The sequence below is a fragment of the Neopelma chrysocephalum genome, unplaced genomic scaffold, assembly GCF_003984885.1.
Source record: "Neopelma chrysocephalum unplaced genomic scaffold, ASM398488v2 Primary Assembly neopelma1_97, whole genome shotgun sequence".
Taxonomy (NCBI): Eukaryota; Metazoa; Chordata; class Aves; order Passeriformes; family Pipridae; genus Neopelma; species Neopelma chrysocephalum.
The window spans coordinates 3,195,508-3,219,916 of NW_020897760.1; the positions used below are offsets into that span (position 1 = coordinate 3,195,508).

Sequence of the window (24,409 nt, forward strand, 5' to 3'; positions counted from 1 at the left end):
CTTGCAGGCTGTGGATATTCTCCTGCAGCACGGGGCTTATGTGAACGTGCAGGATGCTGTGTTCTTCACCCCCCTGCACATTGCTGCTTATTATGGCCACGAGCAGGTAACTAAGGCGGGATTCAGACACTTGAGCAGGGGATCACCAAAGCATCTGTAGGTTTAGTGCTAGATGTTTCTGCTTTACATTCCAGAGGGTCCTTCCGTGCAAAGACCTCATACACTGAAGTTACACTCTGCATAACATTTCTGGTTGCCCTACAAGTCTGAATATCAACAAGAAATTTCTACACGTCCATCCTCTGTACTGGACCCCAGAAAAAACTGATGTTTTGCCCCTGAGACCTCTTGAAACAAAGCATTCTCTAGCAAGCTTTGATGGGCAGGCTTGTGCCCAGTGGCATTTTTCATCTGCTGTTCATTCACCCCATGTATCAGAGATTGCCTAAGGAATGTGTGTGCTTTCTGAACCTCTCTAAGGAAGTGAATATCACTTCCCTGAAATAATTAAATGGCAATTCTATCAGTTTTCCTTGGAACTCACAAACTGTTCAATTAGTGGAAAAAAATGGTCATTCAGAGAGCATGATTTTTCCTGAGGTGCTGTGCACATGATCAGTGCAGCTGAGCTTACTCCATTCACACAGATGACAGACTTACTGAAACATAGTCTAGAGTTCTGACCAAAGCTGGCATTGACACCCTCAGCTCTCTTTCTTCTGTATATTTGGGCAGTACAATTGACGCATGGCTAATCCACAACCCTGAACAGCTTTTTCATATGAACTGTGGTAATGGGTCTGTTTGGCTTATGCCTTGCTTTGGCTAAAAGCCTTGTGTTCTGGGGTGTTCTAAAGTTTCAAAGGATGACCTCTAGGCAGAGCATCTTTTCTGTTCCAGTGAGGTGTTACTTTGAGTGCACTGAGGAGTTGTCTAGGAAAAGCTTTTGAAAGCAGAGGGTGCAGATGCACTGATGATTGGAACGCTCTGCTCTGTGCTGGGTGAGACAAGGGTGTGAGTGAGCCATGGGCATGTTCCCAAGGTGCTGCTTTCATATCTGTGTGCCTCATGATCCAGAAGAAACTCCTCCTGTGTGGGCTGAGATTAGTTTGCTCATGTGCCACAAGCCACTGCAGAACAGTCACAGTCCTGTGAGATGATCCTGAAAGTTCAAGGGGCTCTGGGATAAGAGACCAATCAGACAGGAGCCATGGCTCTGGCTTCTGGGGACTTTGAGGGCATTTCCTTTATTATGCTGACCAGTCATTCAAACAAATGTATCTGGTGTCCATTCACCATAGAGAACATTTTAGAGAATGAATGAACTCTTGCTTTTGAGAATTTTAATATTTTTATAAATGTGTAACTTAAAAATTAATTTTCTATTGAATCTCCTCTCCTTGTTCTAACTTTACAGAGATGCCCACATGCAGTATTACCCAACGCAATACTGTATCTAATTTTCTCAAAGTTTTATTTTCATGTAATATTTTAAGTAACCTTTATCAAATATTTAGGTAACCCACCTCTTACTGAAGTTCGGAGCTGATGTGAATGCAAGTGGTGAAGTTGGGGACAGACCTCTCCATCTGGCTGCTGCCAAAGGCTTTCTCAACATCACAAAGCTCCTGATGGAAGAGGGAAGTAAAGCTGATGGTAAGAAAAGATATTTAAAAATCAGCTCTAACATTGTGTTTTATAGACAGTCTTCATTTCCTAACACTTACTCTGTGTGTGTGTATCATCTTCGGGCAACTGAAACAAAAACCAGCAGTTGGAGAGTTTTTCTCATTTAATTTTGCTTGTTTGTCATCTCATATGTACTCTGTTTCCAGTAATAAGTTAGAGGTGAAAAACAGGAGCAGAAAAAAAAAATTAAGATTAATATACAGAGATGGCTTACTCTTGAGGCAATCATCAAACAGGGAACATGTGGCCATGCACTGGGGATCTGCAGTCAAAGTGACTTCAGTGCACAGGGAACTAGTGAATGAGATACAGGTGGAGGGTTTTAAGTCAAAATTATGAAGCAAGTAATTTAAAATAATTCATATGGAAGTTGAAATTCCACAGAAAATGAGATCTTTTTAGCACATGCTTTATTATGCTGCCAAATTTCATACTCTTCACTGTGGGATATTTGCTGTCAGAGAAAGTACCTATGTGGACACGTGATGGGCTGGACAGATACAAAAGTCTTTCAGCACACTTTGGGTGTTCTGTGAAAGTCAGGAGTCTGCATGTTCTTTGTCCAGGTGGCCTCACAGCAATGTCAGTTGGTGACATTATATCTCATTGCTGTATATTTTGCATGTGTTGCAATCTGAAATATTTTTGCTCATGACTGATGTCAGTGTGCAGCTGGTGCCCTCTGCTTTTGCTGTTTCAGTAGCATTGAAGGCACAAAATGTGCCACACTCCAGTCTTACTCTTCCATTGCTGTGACACCTGTGTCACACACAGTGGAGAGATATTCTACAAAGCCATATAAATGTTAAAACTTAGAGGTCGCATTTTATGCATATTATGATTATTACTGTGGAGATTCTAATCTGTACCTGAAGGGAGCCTGCAAGAAGGATGGAGAGAGACTATTTACAAGGGCCTGGAGTGATAGAACAAGGAAGAATGGCTTCAACCTAACAGAGAGTCGGTTTAGATTGGATATTAGGAAAAAATATCCTGTGGTATGTGAGGATGGTGAGGGTGGTGAGGGCCTGGCACAGGTTGCCTAGAGAAGCTGTGGCTGCCCCATCCCTGGAAGTGTTCAAGGCCAGGGTGGATGAAGCTCTGAGCAGCCTGGTTGAGTGGAACATGTCCTTACCCATGGCATGGGGTTGGAACTGGATGGTCTTTATGGTCCTTTCCAACCCAGGCCATTCTATGATTCTGTGAAATACTAAGCAATATTAAAAATATTTGGAAATTCTTATCCTTAGAGTAAGAGACAGAATTTTTTTTTTGAAAGGAACAGTACATTACTCAGAAAAGTACTGCTCTATAATACATCAATTTACCATGTTCTCTGTGCATCCTGCCTGCAGTCACACGCCCTCCTCACGCAGTAAAAAAACATGGAGGGAAGCAGCACAGTCAGGTCTGTACAAGCTGTTGTCAGTAGCGAGCTCAGGGTGTCGCAGCCTCGATGTGCGTGCACTGAGCTGATATAATTATAAAAAAGAGGGGAAAGAAGAGATGTTCACTCACCATAACAAGGCAGTAGGAGGTTTGCTCTCTGTTAGAGAGTTTATTCCAAAAGGAAAGAATCTGGGGCACTATTTCAGGTCCTTTTCTTTAAAATCAGAATCTTCAGCACAGGAAAAAGAAAAGGGAGACTGGAAGCGGGAAGTCTTTTGCTCTCAAAGCAGCACACTTTGAAACTTGCTATAAATGCAGCAGCAGAGGAACAAGTCTTCAATGCTCAGGAATTAAAAGAACTGGGGAAAGAACCTGAATAAATTTGACAGTGTTCAGTGCAGACCAGTAATTGGGGTCACAAACTTGAACTATTTCTTTTAACATAACCTGACTCGTTAGTCAGCTCCAAAACCACCGTGACTGAAGACAAGCAGTGACCACCAAATCAGGCTGAAAAGGTCAGAATGCTGCTGAAATAAAGAACATTTGCAGCCTAACAATGGCCAAAGTTCTTCAGAACAACCACAAATTAGGAGAAAAAATGTAAAAGAAAAGTGCTGCCTATGTGTGTCATGGCAATTGTCCATGTTTTACACATGGCCCATATATAAACCTAATGTTACAAGTGCTGCCAGTTCTCCACATGCCAATCCCATCATTTGTTTTAGCATAAACACTCTGGGGAAGGACTAAGAAACTCTGTATTTTCAGAAATCTCATAAGCTCTTTCAAGCACATTTCCTGCACTGTCTTTTTTTCATCCTTTCACTTATGGTCGTGGTTTCACCTGTTACTTTCTACCAATGTCATATCTCAGTGATAAGAATAATTTCTACAGAATTCCTTTTTTTCACAGGCAAGCACTTGGCATTTGCTCAGTTTTACTGTTTACTTGTAAGGCAACCTCAGTTTTCAATCCCTGACTGCCATGACAGTTATACTCTCTATCCTCAATTTAATATAAATGTACTTTAAAAATGTCAATTTGAAGAACTCTCCTATACTCCTCTTTAGTAATTCCTGAATCAATATGATGTACTTTTTCTCTATAATACTCTTCAAAGGTGTTTTTGACCAATTATCTTTTGTTTTGAATGTAAACTTCTCCTTCTTTTAAAGACAATATTCCAGTGTACCTGGTGTGCTTCATTTAGAAATCAAAAAACTATCAATTGAAACAAAACCAATCATCCCATTTTGTAGTTACAGATCCTTCTAGAGCCAAAGAAAATGGTTTGCAGGCATTTGACATCAGTTCCAACTGGATATATAAAGGAGATTTCCTTCCTTGCTCCACCTTGCACCTTGTTGTGTTGTAGACTGAAGCCCTTGATGTCCTTCAGGACATTCTGTGGGGACATACCGGAAAATGCTGACATTTATCATTATAAAATTTTGGTATTTATTCCCCTCTTATTTATTGCACTTCGGAATGTATCTGGCAAAATGGTACCAAAATGCCTGGTACCACATAATAATAAAAAACAAAGGCCAACATGTCACATGAATCTATAAAGTGAAGAATTATTTTACAGTAGAGGAGAAAAAGAGTTTGCTTTTCTTTACTTCTTATATACAAGACTGCTAGGAAGGTTAGCAGGAGCAGTTAATGATGTTTGTGGGCCACAAGATTAATTAAAGTTACAGGAATTACTTTTTCCTTTTTTTTGACCTGAAACAGAATCCAGCATTTCAAAGGACTGTACGTTTCTGTGAGCATTCATCATTATTTCAGAAAGGTTTTAAAACAGGGATTTATTTTAATTTTCATTACTCTTTATGCTCACAGAAAATCAAAGAGAAGACAAACTCTCAGAATGTGGTTGGTTTCATCTCTGTCCCAAGGAGGCTTAGCTGTAGGAAAGATATTCCTGAGGGATGTTTGTCAGAGTTGTAAGTTTGTCAGTGTAAAAGCCTGGGAGTACAGGTTAGGACACCTCTAATGGAGAGTAGTCTCTTCATTTCTTGTAAACTGCCTAAAAGACCTGGTGCCTTTGGTGCAAAGTCTGAACTAAATGTCGCACAAAGTAGACTGGGTTTGTCATTTCTATCAGTTACAAAATCAACTAGTCATGGTTGTTCTGTCTTTAAACACAGGAAGAAATGCACTGAGAATCACAGAAATACATGCTGTCTTTCAAGCTGAGTAAAGACCTTTTTCGGATAATGAAAACAGTATTTGTAGGTGTCTGTAACAATGGAGAACTCTGCCTAGAGCCTTGTCCAGTCTGTTCTTCACTCTCTACAGGATAGATGAAGGAAGAGCCATGTAAGGTACCTCCGTACCCATTTCTGGTGCTGGAATGCAACTGCCCACCCCATAAACAGGCAGAAGGCTCCCTGGCATGGATGTAGCCAAGGATAGCTGGAAGTCTCACACAATTCCCATCTGCAGATCAAGGATCCTCCAGGGCCACTCCATGCAACCACACTGAGAATAGTTTGCTACTACTGGCAGATGCCAGTGGTTCTGTGCTGCCTGGAGGTTCCCAGTCATATTGATGTTGTTATCTTCCTTTTGCTTCCCAATTGCTCTTTGTAAGGGTCATTTATAACTTGTGATTCATTCATGGAAAACTTCCTCAAAGCATTCAATAAGTCTGCTGCTGGAAGAAAGCAATTATGTCTCAAGTCCAGAAGATTGCTTTGACACTGCACTGCAGATGGCACAGAGCAGTATGGGTTTGATATATGAAAGACCACAGAAATTTCAATTTTAAACAAATAGGTCCATAAATATTTTAGTAGGAGGTTTCAAAATGTATAGGCACAACACATAAAGCTTTACTAAATATTCTGTGTTAAGTATAAAATCCTTTCTGTGGTCTCTTTCTGGGTCAACTGGCAGTGAATGCTCAGGACAATGAAGATCACGTTCCTCTACACTTCTGCTCTCGATTTGGGCACCACGAAATTGTGAAGTTCTTACTGCAGAGCAGCTTCGAAGTGCAGCCCCACGTGGTGAATATCTATGGAGACACACCCCTACACCTGTGAGTGCCCCGGAGCAGCTGTTGGGTGGGTTTGGGGCTCGTGGGAAGGCTGGCGTTGCTAACAACTCTGTACTGGCTTCCTCTTCAGTGCCTGTTACAATGGGAAGTTTGAAGTTGTGAAAGAAATAATTCAGCTCTCAGGAACAGAAAGTCTCACTAAAGAAAACATATTCAGTGAAACAGCTTTTCACAGGTGAGGTGTTCAAATGCCATTATCAATAGAGCTCCACTAACACACACCTGCAACACAGCGTCCAAAATTACCAATGTCTCAGCAGCTGCCAGGTGAGGGACAGAGCAAGCAGAGAGCTCAATGGGGAGGGTGAGTTTCTATCGTGAGATACAGGAGAGGGCATGAAGTGAGAGGCAGAACCAGAATGAGGAGAGAGCAAGTGAGAGCGAGGAAGGTAGGAAAGGCACCAGGTTCACCAACACCTGGATGGACAATGGTTCCTCTCATTGTCCTGTCTGGGAGCTGAGCCCAGCCCCTGTTCCACCTGTATGCCTGGTGGAGACAAGTATTCTGAATGAGAAACCAGGTGGCAGAGCACGATTTGGTCAGGATGCTGAAAGTTTGCAAAGGGCTATTTAAGAGGCACTTTGCAACACAAACTGTTTGCACAGCTGTGCAAAATTAATTTATTCAGCAATAATTAGAATGTTTCTGAAACAATAAAAAGGAACATGCTTTGGTGGATTAATCATGCATTTGCACATTTCTAAAGATCCTTTATTACTGCATTTTTATCTCTCTATTATTCTTTGTAAATTTTTTCTACCCAAAGCACTTCTTTTATGGACTGTAGCATTCACCACTCCCTTTACTTCTGCAGCGCTTGCACCTATGGAAAGAACATAGAACTTGTCAAGTTTCTTCTTGACCAGAATGTTGTAAGCATCAATCACCAGGGAAGAGATGGGCACACAGGTAACATCACCGTCCTGATTGTGTATGAGGGCATATACCAGCACTAAAATATCAGGAAGCCATACATACACCATCAGGATTTCCAGGGTAATTCCAAGGTAATTGGGTGACCAGAATCCAAGTACCTTTCAGACAGAGCACAACTTTTTGAAATATTTTTACAGGCAGGCATAAAAGTGATAAGACTTCAGTAAGGATGTGTCAGGCTTGTTAGCATGTATATGAGTAACAACACCTGGCCTGAACTGTTCATCCCATAGTGAGGCTTCTAAGTAGTGTTAGGAATTATTCTGCAAGGAGCTAGGCTTCTGGGATATAGTGTCTGAAGGGCTGCACACATCCCTGTCCCTACTACAGAGAGCTGCCTTTGTTTCTACTTGCTTTTCCCACGTGCAGAGTCATTAAATGTGGTTTGTGGGTGGCAGAGGAAATGCTGACACATCGTGCAGAGGCAATTAGATTGGTTCTTGTAGCCTTAATGTTTAATTTCCACCTCTTGCCTCGGGTATTTTTGACAATATATTCCTTTATCGAGGAAATCAATCTGTGCTTTACAGTTATTGCTGCAGTGATATTGCCATGTTGTGAGACTTGTGCTCCCCACACTTCTCTGGTGTTCCAGGATTGCACTGCGCTTGCTACCATGGCCACATTCGCCTTGTGCAGTTCCTGCTGGATAACGGAGCTGATATGAATCTGGTAGCTTGTGATCCCAGCAGGTCCAGTGGAGAAAAGGATGAGCAAACCTGTTTGATGTGGGCTTATGAGAAAGGTATTTCAACTTTCTAATTTCTGCTACAAAATCCATAGGAGCCGTGCAGCAAAGAGAGGGCAGCTAAGGAAGGAGATAACCCTGCAGAATAACCCTTCAGTGCCTGCAGACAGAGTTCTCACCACCTGCTCTCCAGGTCCTGGCACAAAGCACTATAAAGCTCAGCCCTTCAATTCTTCTCAGATCTCTGTTAAATGTCAGCTTAATCCAGCACAAACTTCAGGAGAGGTGTGTTTCTGTGCTGCTAAAACAGTTGTCTGCAGCAATAAGTGACAAAATTTGTCCGGGTTAGGATTCCAAAACAAATTTTTCAGGCACTGGTTTCCCTGTCAGGTCTGCTGAAGACTGTTCTCAACTTCCACTGCAAGATTTCTGCAGCAGGTTTTTCCTTTGCCATATCTCACATTTTAGGGGTAGGTGGACTCATGAAAATAACATGCTTGTTTTTACTGGCAGGAATTTCCCACGTTTCTGCGGTTAAGAATCACAGTAGGTTTCAGATTAGCACCACCATGTCTTTGTTTGCATATTTTACAGGCGTGTTGTACTTTTTTTTTAAAAATCCCTTGATTTTGTATAAATCAATCAATTAAAAACAAAAAACCAAACCAAAACAAAACAGAAACAACAAAACCAAAAAAGACTACTGAGTTACCTGCAAGTCCTTATATTTCCTCCTTCTTTCCTAGGTCATGATGCCATTGTGACCCTCCTGAAGCATTACAAGAGACCTCAGGATGAATCCCCCTGCAATGAATACTCCCAGCCTGGAGGAGGTATGGGCTGAGCAATCACTTTATTCTCTAACCAAAGGCCTGATCCAGAGAATGCTGAAGTCTCTGGAAATGATCCACCCATGTCAGGGAGCTTTGTCTCAGTTCTACCTGGCACAAATAAAATCAGTGTTATGGACTCACCATTTTCCAGGTACCCTTAATTTATGTCAGAAGTCTTCCGTTATCTTAAATTGGAGTTGTCAGCTCATGTTACTCCTGGAAAGAGGAGCCCAAAGCTGTGAGCTGAAAATCAGTTCCTGTCAACCACTGCTCACACCTTTCCTCATCCTGAATGCCTTGCGTAGCTGTTCTCTTTGTGCTGTTTAGTTCTGATGTTTCTTTGGTTGTTGATATTTTTTCTTTCTGTACTCAGCCCCCCTCATATTTTTTAAAGCTTTGGATATCTAGTTCCCCCTTGGAAATAATTAATTACCCTTTTTGCTACAAAAAGACTCATTTGCATTGGTGACTAAATGACAAAAGCCAGGAAGAGGAATTAAACAAAACCTTTGGCTGTGTGTTGGAGCACTGCCTCGGAGAAGACGAGGGTGCTGTACCCTGGGGTTTGTCTGGGTCATGTAGTGCTCCAGGTATGTAAACAGGAGAAACCTACAACCAGCAGCAGCATCAACCTGCTCCCTGCATCGTTTGGCCTGTTCCAGGTTTAGGTGTAGTATAGCTCAAGTGTATGTAACTCTTTATTAGACTAAGGTTATGTGTGCATTGGAAATTGTTTTGGCAAGCAATAAGCACACCCAGGGAGATTTTGTAATGCTGATTATTAAAAGGACAACAACAAAGCAATACAACACCTCCATCTGCTGTACCCCTCACTGTGGAGAAAATTAACTGTATCCCAGCCCAAACCAGCTCATATCAGATGTGTTTGTGTGTTTATTTGAATTCTCATGCTTTATTATTCATTCTTTCAGCCATCATTGCCTCATTAATTTATCAGCACAGACACTTATGCTGTCATTGAACTCCATAAATTTCACTCTGTTCTCTATTTCAGATGGTTCCTACGTGTCAGTGCCGTCCCCTCTGGGGAAGATTAAAAGCATGACAAAAGGTATTTGCAATGGCAAGGGAAAACTTGAACTTTTGAGGTCTTTTTACCCACCATGTTTGTCACCCTGAACATCCTGCACAAGATTCATTATTCCTGAAATTTTCATTGTTCATCGTTCCATTTCCCTGGGATAATTTTATGAAACAGCATACTTAGCTTTGTTACTCAGCATAATGACAAGTCTTGTATTTATGTTATTTTCATTTACTTTAAAGGATGTATTTATTGTTATTTCTTTGAGAAAAGACTGTTTTGTGAATTAGCATTAATGAAATACCCACTTATCCATGAATGAAAATAAATACCATATTGAATCCTACTATAAAATGCCTGGATTATCTTTACAAGAAAAATTCTGTTCAAAAATATCTTGTGTTGCTCTGAAACAAACACAGATAAAATATTCAGATAAATACTTGCATTTTGAAATATTTCCTCCTTTTTTATTTTGTGGTGCTTTCAATTTTCCTCTTTAAATGTTCACTGGATATATTCAAATCCTTACATTCTGTACACAGCACCATCCAATTGTTCCACTTAGAAATATTATGATAAACTTTATAGTAATAAACCAAAAAAGTCAACAAGATAGAGACATTTGACAACTAAATTTAGATTCCACATGTCACTAGGAGTTGGCTCTGGAACAGCATCTCCAGCAGCAGCAATCAGCACTGGATGCACAGAAAAAAAGAAACTGATTCTCCATGTATGGAATTTTGTGCAACCATGCCATGGCACAGGCAGAGTTTGGGGATGAGGGAAAGTGCTCATGGCTGATGTGGTGCTAAAGCCAGGAATGCCAAGGCAACTGTGGCATTGCAAGGATTTGTCTGTCACTGGGATTTGCTTTGTTAATGGAAGAAAGGGAACAGGTTTAGCACTCAATTAACACAGGAAAATCAGCTTTCTCAGTGCGAGGGTTCTGAAGTTCAGTGCTTTTATGTTCTGTCCTCCCCTGACCCACGTTTTACAAGCAGGATGAGTGTTTCTTTTGCAGAGAAGGCTGACGTTCTCCTACTCCGCGCTGGTTTGCCATCGCACTTCCACCTTCAGCTCTCTGAGATAGAGTTTCACGAGATTATCGGCTCAGGTACCAGAATGGAAAGTGCATCCTCTTGAAATGTGTGATGTTCGTAACAAACATCTCTGTGCTTATTTATTTTAAATCATTTTAGGGTCTTTTGGAAAAGTCTACAAGGGACGGTGCAGAAATAAAATTGTTGCAATCAAACGGTACGTTTGTCAGGCTTTTCCATCCTGTTTGGGCAATGGCCTAGTTTGAAGTATTAAGAAAGCCCATATTTTATGGTATTTTATAATATTTTTGCCTTTCTGTTTTCTCTCGTGTCAATCCTAAGCTATCGAGCCAACACCTACTGCTCCAAGTCTGACGTGGACATGTTCTGCCGGGAGGTTTCCATTCTCTGCCGACTGAACCATCCGTGTGTCATCCAGTTTGTGGGAGCGTGCCTGGATGACCCCAGCCAGTTTGCCATCGTCACCCAGTACATCTCCGGGGGATCGCTCTTTTCCCTGCTCCATGAGCAGAAGAGGTATTCTCGTTGTCCTCTACTCAGGCTTTCTGCATAGAATTTGGAAGAGTAGGGAATCTATGCTGATGTAAATATGCATTTCAGTATAAGACAACACAGAAAGGAACACACTAGAAAATGCTGATCTTTGGTTCACTTAATTTGGTGTACGAGGGAAACTGGTAAGTAATCACAAAATTGTTATTGTCATTATTTTACATTACATAGATTATATAACATTATTTTGTATGTAAAACACTTTTGAAGGTTGCACGATTTACACTTAAGAATAATTTACAGACAATTTTTGACAGTTTATTAACTTTGAGTAATTTTTTTTTCCAAAATACAGAACTCTTGATTTGCAGTCTAAATTAATCATTGCTGTAGATGTGGCCAAAGGCATGGAGTACCTCCACAATCTCACACAGCCCATCATACATCGGGATTTGAACAGGTCAGTTTCTGTCTTTAACCTAAATATTCAGAGAACATGAAGGCTCAAAGGCACAGGGACCTCCACAGACTCCTGTAACCACGTCACGTCTCATTAGCTCTGAACTGAAAATAATCTTAGAAGTGTTACACAAACCCCTACAAGTCACAATTGCCAAACTGTCATTGTCCTTGAAGGCGGCAGTCACTGAAAAAGAGCATTTTCTTGCATCTGTTTGTTTAGGTTTTTCTGAATTTCCATTTCTGAATGCTCCATGTATTTTAGCCCAGCACCTGCTGTCACTTTCCCTTGTCACTTCATCTTCTTCCTTTGTTTTGTCTCTTTTACTCTAAGTATTTCCCCGTAGTTACAAGTTCATGTGTTTCTTGATTTGCTTGGCTGGTTTGTTACAGCTAAAAGCAGCTCTGACTGCTCTCCTCCCAGAGCTGAGGTCTCACACAGGACCAGGCACTCATCGCTCTCTTTGGTGGTAGCTGAGTAGGAGCACTGAGTCCTCGATGTCTACAGGAAGAAGCCCATTCTTGCTGTTCTAGTTATGAGAACAGTCTCGTGATGTGCATGTTTCAGCAACAGGGGGTGAAATACCTAAACTGCATTGACTGCAAGATTGGAGATGAAAATGATCCTTTTGCTAAGGTGAAACATGGTCCTTAACTCTGTCAGCCCTTGAGAGCAACAGGCACACTGGGGTGGCATCCCCCACTTTCCCTCTGAGTCTCCTTCACATCCCTGCATCACTGCACAGGTTCCTTTCGGGCCACAACCCATGGTCTCTGAGGGAGAGCCCTGTTTTCAAGGCTGCAGCTCTTGCCTCGGCTGTGATGCAAGCTGAGAGCCCTGTGCCTGACCACTGCAACCTGTGGGACTGCTCTGGGGCAGCCAAGGCTCAGACTAGGGCAGCCAAGACTCAGCTCAGCTCCATGATTCAGGCCTCACAGCTCAGCTCCAGGCTGTGGTGGCTCTTAGAAGAATGACTTCAAATAACATTTTCCACAAAAGAAAACCCAAACCAGTATCTTCCTAGAGAGCTGGAAAGCATGTAATTGCCCCACAGAATTTGTACAGATCATATTTGTGAGGGTCAGAAGATAATTTGCTGTAGGGACACTACTGTCATTGATGTGTGCTGATGAGAGCAGCTCAACTTCAGTGCAAAAGGAGGAGTTGTGTTTGCAGCATGAGTCCCAGCCAGCCCACAGGCACAATTACCAGATGAAAATCTTTGCAACAATTTAAGAGAAAGACCAAGAGTGAAATTGTGTTAAGTTTTGCCACTGGCTTCACAGGAGTTTCATATTTTTTACCTTAAATTTTCACATAGCTTGTAACCCCCTTTGTGAGTTCTGAAATCTAATGCACCACACATAATGCATTAAATAAATCTGCAATGTGGCTTGACAGAATAGAGAAGGAAATGAATCTTTCATGTACTCTACCCTGGAAAAGGGGTTATCCTTCCATTTGGAGAATAATTGGGAGTTTTATTTTGCTTTTCACTTCTGACAGCTATCCGCAATGGTGACACGTATCAGCTTATTACTACTTACACCATGGTGAGGGATGACAGCCACAATGATTATAGCACTTTAATAAAAAAGAGACCATTTTAGTATCAATTTAATTTAAGCCATAACAGCTGAACATGGCTGGAGCAAGCCTTTGAGCAACTGACCTGCATTTGATGGCTCTAACTATCCGTGAACAGTTCTGAAAGCTGCTTGGTGAGGGAGATGAAAGAGAGGATGGCAGCCTGGTGGTAATGGGGATAGAGTCTGCGACTCCTCTTTGTTCAAACATCCCTTGTGAAATCTTAAAATAGCTGTTGCTTTTCATTAAACCCACAGCGTGTTAAAGGCAGAAGGATCTTTTCATGGCCCTGATCTCTGGGAAAGGGACATGCTGTGCCTGTCACTTGCCATGGGAGGGAGAAGCCTCCATGGCTGGCAGACCCAAGAACCACATCCTTTCACAAAGGCAGGATGATTGCACATTACTCATTCTTCTCTCATTTTCTTCCTTCCATGGTTTCATGAAGAGAATGATGCTTGCTCTCACCATTGCAATCCCTATGTGATCTTAACAGAAGACAATTAATTTCTGATTCTGCTGAACTCATTATTAACTTCTGCCTGCTCAGCTCAGCTCAGTTTTGTCTTCTGTATTTCTCAAAACAGAGGCTTAAGAGTTCCTTTCTCATCCAAGATTTTCAAATTTGCAAGTGCCATTGAGGCAATAACAACATTTTTGAGCTGTACCTTCCAAGCCCTGTTTCTGTGTGCTGTATTTTTTACTACAGAAAAGAAAAATCAGTAACTACAGCATTCACTGGAGGTACCAGACTGACAAAACCCTCCAGAGCCTGTGTCCTGCCCTCAGATATGGCCATCCATGTGCTCAACACCAGAATGAGCCTTTCAGCATTGTTTGTCATATTCCGGGCCAGGGGAGGTTCAGGTTGGACATCAGGGAGAATTTCTTTATGGAAATAACTGTCAAGTACTGGAATGGGCTGCCCAAGGAGGTGGTGGAGTCCCCATCCCTGGAGGTGTTCAAGGAATGACTGGATGTGGCACTCAGTGCTCTGGTCTAGTTGACAAGGTGCTGGTGGGTCACAGGTTGGACTCGATAGTCCTGTACATCTTTTCCAACCTTAATGATTCTGTGAGTCTATGAAAGGCTGTTGCATGCCATGAGGAAAAAGGGCCTGTCAATTGATTTCTCAGCTTCTCAATAAAAACTGTCAATCCAGGTCTTGATTATGCCTTGACTTGTCAAGTTGTATTTATTCAAGGTCTACACAATCCTGGAGAAGACTGAAGTTGAAGCTAGGGCTCAATGCAGTTTATTCACATTGAGACTTGGGGATATTTTTTGTCCCTACTGACAGAGGCCAAATTTGATTGAAGACCACAGCAAAGTCTGTAGCTTTCTATGACTTGTGTACCTACACTCAACCCAGGGTGCAGCCTTCAAGAGTCTCTCTAGTTCAGCTTTGTGTTTGATTCATATTTTCATTTGGCATCTGGTGGGGATCTCAAAACAATTCCCCATGTCATACTCAAATCACTTCAATATTTTGATGGAAAGTACATATGGGAGCTAAAATTAGATTGAATATAAATCGAAAGAGTCACGATTACGTTTTTATGATTAAATTTATCATCCCACATGTTGGTTTTAGGTGAAACTAGAAATCTTAAAGACAGTGATTTGTGAAAGTCCTGCTTGGGAGAACTTAAATTTTTTTCTGTCCTAAAACTGTTATCTGGTGAAATTTGTGTTCCTCACTTGACTGTTCTTGTGTCTATCTGCAGCTCTAATATGAGCAAGTTGTGCTTTTTGTTGAGACCATCAATCTCACTTTCATTTTTTTCTCCCCATGTAAGCCTTGGCCAAATTTTTCATTTCTTTTTTACATAGACTTTTCACACTTCTGAATTTACTTGGATCAGTCAGCACTTGATAAATATCCTGTCAGCAGCATTGTGTCCACATTCTTGCACTTTTATGTTGTGATTTGCTCAGCCCTTCCAAAGCAGAATCACAGAATATGCCGAGTTGGAAGGGACCCACAAGGATCATCGAGTCCAGCTCCTGGCCCTGCACAGGACCATCCCCAAAAGTCTCACCATGTGCCTGAGAGTATCATCCAAACACTTCTTGAACTGTCAGGCTTGGTGCTGTGACCACTGCCCTGGGCCCTGAAGGTGTAATGACTGGGGTAGGGAAACCTTCATCCCAAGAGGTACTGGAAGCTTGTGACCTAGCTAAGACATCTTGTGAGTCTTTCCTCGTGTTCCCACTTTGTTTGAAAACCTGTGTTTGTGTTGCTGATTTCTAAAAGCCTTGTTCAAAGGTTGGATTGTTGGTCGAAGGTTTGGCTCTGTGATCTTGGAGATCTTCTCCAACCTTAATGATTCTATTATTCTATGGTTTTATGAAATGGCCTTTTTTCTAATTCCTCATGTATATTCTTTGCTGAAAATTAAATAAGTTACTGTAACGTCCTTGAATCAGTAAATCAATTTCCAATAGATTCTATATACACTTTCCCTGCTAAATGATGTTTTGCAATAGGCAGAAGATATTTTGTGTGCATGATCCATTCTATATCGACTCTTTGGATCTGCTCCTTCCCATCTATACACCGTCATAAATTTGGGATTACCACCATGAATTTACACCTACCTAAGCCTTAGAAGAGAAAAGAATCAGTCCATGCAGTTTTATTTGAAGGCCATCACTGTGCTTATATTCAAATATCATCTTCATCACTGAGATTAGGTGCACTTATTTAATAAAACTATTAGACTGGGTCTGTAACTAATTACAGAAGCTGTTTTGCTCTGGTATTGATTAAAAGCTGACCTTCTGAAGCTTTGGGTTTGCCTCTCAGAGTTAACGTGCACTTTCTAACAATAAATACAAGATGTAGCTATAGACATTTGACTACCTATGCAGGTAATTTGAACTCCTCAAGAGTGTATCTATGACCCAAAACTGTAACATTTTCACCATTTTTAAGACACTATCAAACAATTACCTATAGTTTTTTTTTCCCCAGTCACAATATTCTCCTGTATGAGGATGGTCATGCTGTAGTTGCTGATTTTGGAGGTAAGGAGTTTTTGTGAAACATTTATAAATTAACCCCAAATTCTCTAAAACTAAACGCGCTGGCTGAGACAATCCTGTAGGATTGCACTGAATACAGGGCTTTTGTATAACAAGGTGTGTGTCTGTATTGTCCTGACAGTAATTATTTTTCTTGTTCTGTTTCAGAATCTCGATTTCTGCAATCCCTGGATGAAGACAACATGACAAAACAACCTGGGGTTTGTTTCTTGTTTTGTTCCACATAATTAATATCAAATATACAGACAAACCCTATTTAGGAGAAATTGACATTGGAAATATATTTATTGGAAAAGACGGACTGCTGTAGTATTTCATCTCTTCAGTGTTTTTCTGGTTTGGCTTAATTTTTTTCCTTTAGGTGTCTTTAATAGCAGAGATGAGGGAATATATAACATCTTAAACAGAAAACAATGTTTTATAAGGTTGTCTTGGGAGCTCTATTGCCCAAATTCCTTTCTAAAGAGTGATTTTTAATCCACCCTTCCTGACTGTCACACACATTTGTTGGCAGGAGATTCCTTTTTCTAGCAGGGAATCAGTTCCTCAGCACTAATTCCCTTATTTCACAGTTCTTTTCTCCACAACAGCCTGTTGCTCACAGTCAGATTTACAAGACAGTTGTTGTTGTCTTCATGGCTTTAAGTCCAGATGCATCCCATGTGTCACTCCATGGCCCGGAATATTCACATCATCCTAACTACTAATGTGAGGTGGGACGGGCGATGCCAAAGGATGGGTAATACTACACCAGGGCTTTTAATCAGCACTTTAACTCCCTGTAATGGCACTCACTGTGAGGAGCAAGGGTTCCTGCTCAGACCCAGGTCCTGCCAGGCCTTGGTGACATCCCACTGAGAAGATCTGTCTTGAGAAAGTCTGTCCTGAGAAGGGCTGTCCTGAGAAAGGCTGACCTAAGGAGGACTGTCCTGTCCTGTAGAGGATGCAGAGTAAAGGAACCAGGGCACAAGGAATCTGACAATCACCCCAAACCCATCACCCCAGGGAGAGGCCAGTTCCTTGTGAAGCAGCTTCAGAATTAGGGGTCTGCAGGCAGCGGTGAGACCCCAAGAGAGCAGGCCCAGCCCAATACAGCTGTGATCAGCTTTTACTTCTCCCAGCTGAATCATATAATTCCTATTATATGGCATATATTCATATGTATATATATATATCTATCTCAGACCTGATGATGTGGTCTGCAGGCCTGGAGGCTGGGCTTATTCTTTTATTCTCACCCTACTCTCATGTTTAAAGTCTGCTCAGCCTGGCTGTACAGGGCTGAGACAGCACCAAGCTAATGCAGTTACATATCATGTGCAGTAACACACATTGACTAGATTTTGCAAGCCAGGTGAAAATTTTTCCTGGCAAATTACCAGTTATTTTATGGAGTGACAGAGGCAGGAAATAAGAAAACAAAGGAAAACAAACATACAAAGACAGGAATAGGTGCATGTGTGAGGGGGCAAACACTGCTAACATGTGACTGCTGTTTCCTGGTGTGCAGAACCTGCGCTGGATGGCCCCTGAGGTGTTCACCCAGTGCACAAGGTACACCATCAAAGCTGACGTTTTCAGCTATGCTCTGTGCCTCTGGGAGCTGTTAACAGGAGAAATTCCATTTGCTCACCTGAAACCAGGTAAGATGCTCAATGAATTAGTATTTTAAATTTTTCTGAAGTGAAGAAGTAGCTACTCTGTGTAATTTTAACCAATAGTTTACTAAAGTATGTTATTAAGTGCTGAGATACAGCATTTGGTGAAAAGCACAGAAATATCCCATTATAATCATGTATATTACTCCCTGCAGATCTACATAACCTACAATTCCTTATCCAGGTCTAGCATTAGAAACAAGTCACTCTGACTGCAGGCTTTTTTGCCTCTCATGTGGGTGTTGGGATTGCAAAGCCATTCCTTGGTACTTGTCCTCATATGCCTCAAGAGAGCACCCAAAAACTATGGGGGAGTACCAACAGCAGAGTGGCCTTTCCAGGGCTGCACTTGGCACTCCTGAGATTCTGACCCCTGAAAGGACGTATTAGAGGTCAAGAGTGCTGCAGGACATGGTCAGAGCCAGCACGGGTAAGGAGGGAGGGCTGAGACCCTTCTGCCAGTGAGACCCCCACTGCCGTCTGTCCTCTGGCTGGAGGTGGGCCCGAGGCCATGGGGATGGGCAGCTCACTCTGCTCTCAGTCTGACTGGAAAAGCCTCCTTTAACCTCCATGCCTTTATCCACAGGTTGGATGGCTCAGTGTTCCTGTGCCTGCCCGGTGTCTCAGCAGTGAGCAGGTGTGTTCCCAGGATCTGTGTGAGTTCAGGCACTAACGGGTCTCTGTGGGCTGTCCTTTGCAGCAGCAGCAGCAGCAGACATGGCCTATCACCACATCCGCCCACCCATCGGCTACTCCATCCCCAAGCCCATCTCTGCCCTGCTCATGAGGGGCTGGAACGCCTGTCCCGAGGTGAGTGCCCCTGGCAGTGAGAAAACAGGCATGTCTGCTCTGGCTGACCCTCCCCAGAATCCCAGTTTCCATGGGAAGGGTCACTGCAGAAAGCCCCCAGACAGATAACGGGGTGTGTCAGGAAATACAGGAGAGTTGGTGAATTGAGGAGGAAAGTAAATTGACATTTAGCCATTCAATGAAACCTAATTAATCATGTAGCTTTGATTATGACTTGAGTTATAGTGTGAGTAGAAAACTCCTTGCTGCTCTCAGACTTCTGTATATAACTGCTAATGACAGCATGTAACACACATTAAGTTTAAATTTATTAATAAGATGTCATATTAAAGTGTTGACTTAAGCAAGCACAGAAATGGATGCAGTCCCTGTGTCTTGTCAGCATTCCCACAGCCCACTTAGCCCCAAAACCTTTTTTTCAGAGTCCCAGTGCGCTTTGTTACCCATCAGTGACACTCCAACATCACTTCATCTTGCCAATGTTTTAGAGTTTCATGACAAAATTATAAAGAAATTGATAGCACAGTCACCTCATGGATGGCCAGTACTTTTCACAAGATGTGAGCAAGAAGTTGTTAAAATGATCTTTATTAAAAGTGTTTTGCTTCTGTTCTTTATTAAACTTTCCTTCATGGATGGCAAGGCTGCTGTCACTCCTGGACTGGAGGGCTGCTGAGAGGGCTGCAGGGCTTTGGCCCAAAGCCCTTAAATAGAGCCTACCTCTTACAGGTGGTTCTGTTGAGGACAAGGTGGTGATGGGAATGAGTAGCTTATTTAGCAGTTACCTCATTAAGGTATTCCCAGCCCTCCATTGTCAAACAGTGCTCAGGTACTGCTCCAGTCACACCTGAGCTTCCCGGGAAGGCTGAGCTGTGAGCTGGGACAGAACACAGACAGGCAATAATGGAGGGCTACTTGTCATTCCCCTCACTTGCCTGATCCAGTCCCGAGTGTGGCCTCCACAAACCTCTGTGCTACTTGAAGCACACAAAGATGGACACACTTGTCCAGGAATGGGCTGGGCAGGCGGTGGGAAGCAGCTGTGGGGGGGTACAGGTACACGGACAAGGGGAGGAGGAGGACGGCCACAAAGGCAGCTTGTCTGCTGCTCGTCACTGCTGTTGCTGTGTCCAAAGTCCTGTTCATGGGCAAAGAGGAAGCCAACCAAAGAAGAGAGCAGAGCCAAGAATTTATTAATAGCATCTTTGTAATCTTATGATCTAGTCATTATTAGCTCAAATGTAATTGTTACAGAAAAAGAGATGAATTGCAGTTAAAGTCGTTATACACACACCTCTTCGTTTCGTAACTCAGCACTGAACTTGCAGTTCTCATCAGATTCCCAAACAGACTGACAGCAATGCCATGAAATTCAGAGAAATCCCATCCCTGTGTGTCAGTCTATTCAAGCAGATCTGCCCCTTTCCATTTTTAACCCAGCTCTGCTTTTTTTGTTGTGTTCCCAGGGGAGACCAGAGTTCTCAGAAGTTGTCACAAAGTTAGAGGAGTGTCTGTGCAATATTGAGGTAAGGACCTGGTTCCCAGCATGGGGGGTCTGTGTGTGTACAAGCAGATAGGAGTACAAGTGGGGACAGGGACAGTGCCAGCAGCTGAGGACAGCAGTGGCTTTGGAGCTGCTGGAAAAGTCCAAGGAAAAGTGGGGGACAACTTATGAGAGACATGAGGAAGGATTTGTAAATATGCAATAACAGTACCTTTTTTTTTTTTTTAAATCCAGTTAATGTCTCCAGCCTCCAGCAACAGCAGCGGGTCTCTGTCTCCCTCCTCCTCCTCGGACTGCCTCGTGGCCCGGGGAGGTCCCGGCCGCAGCCACGTCGCCGCACTGCGCAGTCGGTTCGAGTTGGAATACGCCCTGAACGCTCGAGCCTACGCTGTCTGGTCACAGGGGTGTGTATGAGCCCCCCAGGGAGGGAGAGAGGCTCTGAAAGGCTTAGACTGAGGTGATTAAGGGAAGGAAGTCGTGCTCCTGCAAGGTGGTGTGGCAGGACCAGGAGAGAGCTCTGCCAGACCTGTGCCGTCACCTGTGCCCATTACAGAGATCAGGGATAAACTACCTGTCAGCAGGACAGTGGGTTTGGTTCATGACTGGAAGATAATTCCACCGTCTTCCTCACCAGAGAAACTTGTTTGCAGGACCCTTTTAGCAGTGACACATAAAATACATGGCAATGATCCTGGATTGATGCCTGGAATTGCTTCCAAGATGACAATGCAGAGATAGTTGTGAAGCCCCAAATGGGGTATTTGAGGGCAGTTACTCTGAGAATGGTAACCGAGTGCCAGCGTGCCTGTGGGTCCTGGTCTTGCTTCATGACTTTTTCTTGCTTTTTGTTTACTTGAACTGCTGTGGTCAGGCCCCACACTGATGTCTCGTGGTACTGTCCTTTCCTCCCACTCTGAAGAAAAAGCTCCTGTAGCCTTCATCAGTCTTACCTAAACTGACACCTCTTGTTTAATTTGCAGCACTGGGCAACCCCCTTCTCAAGGCCTGTCTCTGGATGACATGAGAAGGAACTTCCAGTACCCCCCAGTCGACAAAAACGGTGAGTTAATGCTGAGGGGTTCTCTGCCACAACAAGTTGTTCTGCTGCCATGAGCACTGCAGGGAGGGGGGACAGGAGCACCACTGCTGTGCAGAGCTACAGTTGATCCTCTCTCTGCACCTTGCAGGGTACGTGTCGGACCCCTTGAGCACCATGAGGTTCCACTCCTGCGGCAGCAGCGGCAGCTTCGAGGAGAGCAGCTGAGGGAGGGACCGTTTGCCTGCCGCCAGCCTGGCCATTGACCTGCAGCTCTCGCTGCACCACCAAACCCCAGGTGTCACACCGAGATCCCTGAACAGCTTTAGCACTGATGGCAAATATCCCCATCCTGCGTTCTGCTTTAGCATCCCCCTCTGCTGACCTGCCCGAGGGCTGGGTTTTGGTGGTGTGCTGCTGTTCTGTAACACAGGAATGCCCACAAGGAATGCTGCACTTTCATCTTGGGCACTGATAACACGATGAGATGAAAGTAAAGAAACATCAGTTATATTCCAGAGCTTTGAGGCAGATTGCTCTCAGCTTGGATGGCCCTGTCAGCCCACCCTGGCTGGGAGGTGCCCAGGAATCGCCAGCCCCATCCCCATCAAGGAAAGGAGTAGCCTGTCACCCTCACTTCCATCCACCCACCATTGAAGCTTGGTTGTCCCTGGTCCCAGCTTCTGAACCAGACCTGGTTTGGATTTCTCCACAGCCCCAGACACATCCCGTGTCCCATTCCCCCCTCCATGGGTTGGCCCAGCTCCCCAGCACAGCGGCCCCGGCCACAGTTTGTCAGGGCTCTGACCCTTGGGTGCTCTCCTGCATGCTGAGAACGTGGACATATCTGGGTGTCCATCTTCCATCAACTCCTCCAGACATCCATGTTTTGTTATCCACTTGGTTTGGTTTGAGGGATTGTTTTTCCCCGAAAAGTGTAAGCTTTCCTTCAGTGGTTTGCTTACAAAAAGCAACACAGGAACTCCAAAACAAACTTTAAATGAGAAGGAACTTGTGTCAAATTGTGTCACAAACTTGATAACATTAACATAGTGCAAAGTGGCATTTTTAACGAAGCAAACCTGTGTCAGGTGCCATTGCAATGGGCACCCAGTGCCACAAAAAGACCCTGCAGCAGTGACTGAGCACAGGGAATTAAAAAAGAGAATAGAGGTAGGGCAGGAGAAATTAAACTATTCCTCTACAAGCAATTACGGAGTTAATTGTGCTGTTATTTTCTGGAGTCTTTTAAAATTAGCAAACTGTATCTGTAATCCTGTATGTATGCCAAGGCAGAGTGGGAGTCAGAACTCACCATTGCTGGGCAGAGCTCTGTGGGTGTTATTGTTCCTACAACCACGATCCCTGAAGCAGGTCTGTGATGAGGCCTCGAGCAGTATGACAGACATGAGCTGTGACTGCGTGGTGGGCTCTGCCGATGCTCTGCTGCCATGCCTGCCATTAATTCCACAGTCCTGAAGCAATAAAACTGGGGAAGAGGTGGTTTTTCATTTGTTGTGTTTCGCTTGCTGAAAAGCTGAATGTGGGGGAAGGAAAACCAAGCTCCAAGTGCAGCTCTGTTACAGCTCTCCCACCACTGGCCCCTGGTACCAGCCAGTGGTTACCTCTGCTCCCCTGGGCTCCTGTCCCAGGTGCAGTTCTGTTTACACCAGCAGCTGCTGGGATAATGAAGTGTCAGGATAAACACACAGCAAAGCCGAGGATGGGGTTCACAAGGGGACCTGCTGGACCCTGTCTGCAATCTTCCCAGACTGGGATATTTCCATGGAGGGGTTGGAACAAGAGGAGCTTTAAAGGTCCCTCCCTTTAAACTACAACAAAACAACATCCAGATTTGTCTGCAGCTGGAGGAAATCTGCTGTATTCTTTCTAGAAGTACAAGCAGCGTTAGCAGTTGGCATTCTGTGAGGGAAGAGGTGCAGAGCAGAAGGGAGAAGGTGCGTCTAGGATGCTGATGAATATTCCCTACCTGACCCTAATTGCCCAGATGTTCTATATCGTAGAGCCACAGAAGCACAAGCTGATGAAGGAGGGTGAACAGACAGTAGGTCTCAGTCCTTGGTTTTCATACTGGCCAGAAACACCAACAGGGCAGAAAGAATCCATTGTCATATCTGAAATCTCAGTTCCAGCTCTAAGTCTCTTTTTCAGCAGGAATTTTTTCTTCCAAATATCTCTGCACTCTGTCTTTTTCCCTTGCTTAAAGCAACCATGCAGTGACTCTGCATTTAGTGACTTAGCAACTGGGCCTGAAAATCAGAAACTAAACTGTGTTAGAGAACTAAAAATGGAGCAAGGGAGCAGACTTCATGTGCACTAATACCTCAGTGTACTCATAGATACCTGAGTTGCTGTGTCATCCCTGAGTACCTCCTCGGAACATGTCACATGAAAACAACAAAAAAATTCCAGAAAGCAAACGTTCTATAGTTTAAAAAGCCCTTTACAAAGCCACCTGCTTGCAAATAATTTTACTAGTAATTAAAATTACTGGTTCCTTGAAGAAAACAATGTCGTAGATAATTGCTCTCTATGGAAGAAACATCAGACTTAGGGAAAAAACATGTTTCATAGGAGTGATCAGTAATACAAACAAAAACTCTGAAAAATGTAAATTACTGAGTAGAACATGCTCCAAAGCTGTTTGTGGGACTGCAAGTAGTCTGTGCTGTTCCCAGAGAAGCCCGAGGACCCCAGCATATCAAAATATTTACCAAGAATGAGACAGTCCGAGGATTCTTACCCTGCTTTGGAGACCTGCCAGTGCCTGGCAACTGTAGTGATATTTTAAATTAACATATCAGCAATAGATTAAAATAGATGATCTAGATTAAAATAATTAAAATAACATGGAGCCCAGACAAGGACTTGGACTGCAGGCAGGAGTGAACCCGGCATTCCTGCAGCACATGTCCACCAGCACGGCACAGCACAGGACAGGATAGGACAGCCAGCACAGCACAGGACAGCCAGCACAGCACAGGATAGGACAGGCAGCACAGCACAGGACAGCCAGCACAGAATGGTACAGGACAGCCAGCACAGCATGGCACAGGGCAGCCAGCACAGCACAG

The 24,409-nt window shown here is 43.4% G+C and overlaps 1 protein-coding gene across 1 annotated transcript in view; it reads left to right on the plus strand.

Moving 5' to 3' along the window:
- The window catches only part of LOC113972785 (serine/threonine-protein kinase TNNI3K), a 43,248-nt gene extending 21,402 nt beyond the window's left edge, over positions 1-21,846 (plus strand). Inside the window, exons 9-28 of the mRNA XM_027694194.1 lie at positions 8-106; positions 1,518-1,656; positions 5,987-6,131; positions 6,220-6,324; positions 6,965-7,059; positions 7,682-7,831; positions 8,521-8,607; positions 9,623-9,679; positions 10,680-10,772; positions 10,858-10,915; positions 11,041-11,235; positions 11,567-11,671; positions 16,236-16,288; positions 16,454-16,506; positions 17,817-17,949; positions 18,665-18,774; positions 20,241-20,300; positions 20,513-20,682; positions 21,259-21,338; positions 21,466-21,846. Coding sequence (XP_027549995.1) covers positions 8-106; positions 1,518-1,656; positions 5,987-6,131; positions 6,220-6,324; positions 6,965-7,059; positions 7,682-7,831; positions 8,521-8,607; positions 9,623-9,679; positions 10,680-10,772; positions 10,858-10,915; positions 11,041-11,235; positions 11,567-11,671; positions 16,236-16,288; positions 16,454-16,506; positions 17,817-17,949; positions 18,665-18,774; positions 20,241-20,300; positions 20,513-20,682; positions 21,259-21,338; positions 21,466-21,542 — 2,064 coding nt within the window. The 3' untranslated portion in view covers positions 21,543-21,846. The remainder of the gene's footprint in view (positions 1-7; positions 107-1,517; positions 1,657-5,986; positions 6,132-6,219; positions 6,325-6,964; positions 7,060-7,681; positions 7,832-8,520; positions 8,608-9,622; positions 9,680-10,679; positions 10,773-10,857; positions 10,916-11,040; positions 11,236-11,566; positions 11,672-16,235; positions 16,289-16,453; positions 16,507-17,816; positions 17,950-18,664; positions 18,775-20,240; positions 20,301-20,512; positions 20,683-21,258; positions 21,339-21,465) is intronic.
- The last annotated feature ends 2,563 nt before the right edge of the window (positions 21,847-24,409 follow it).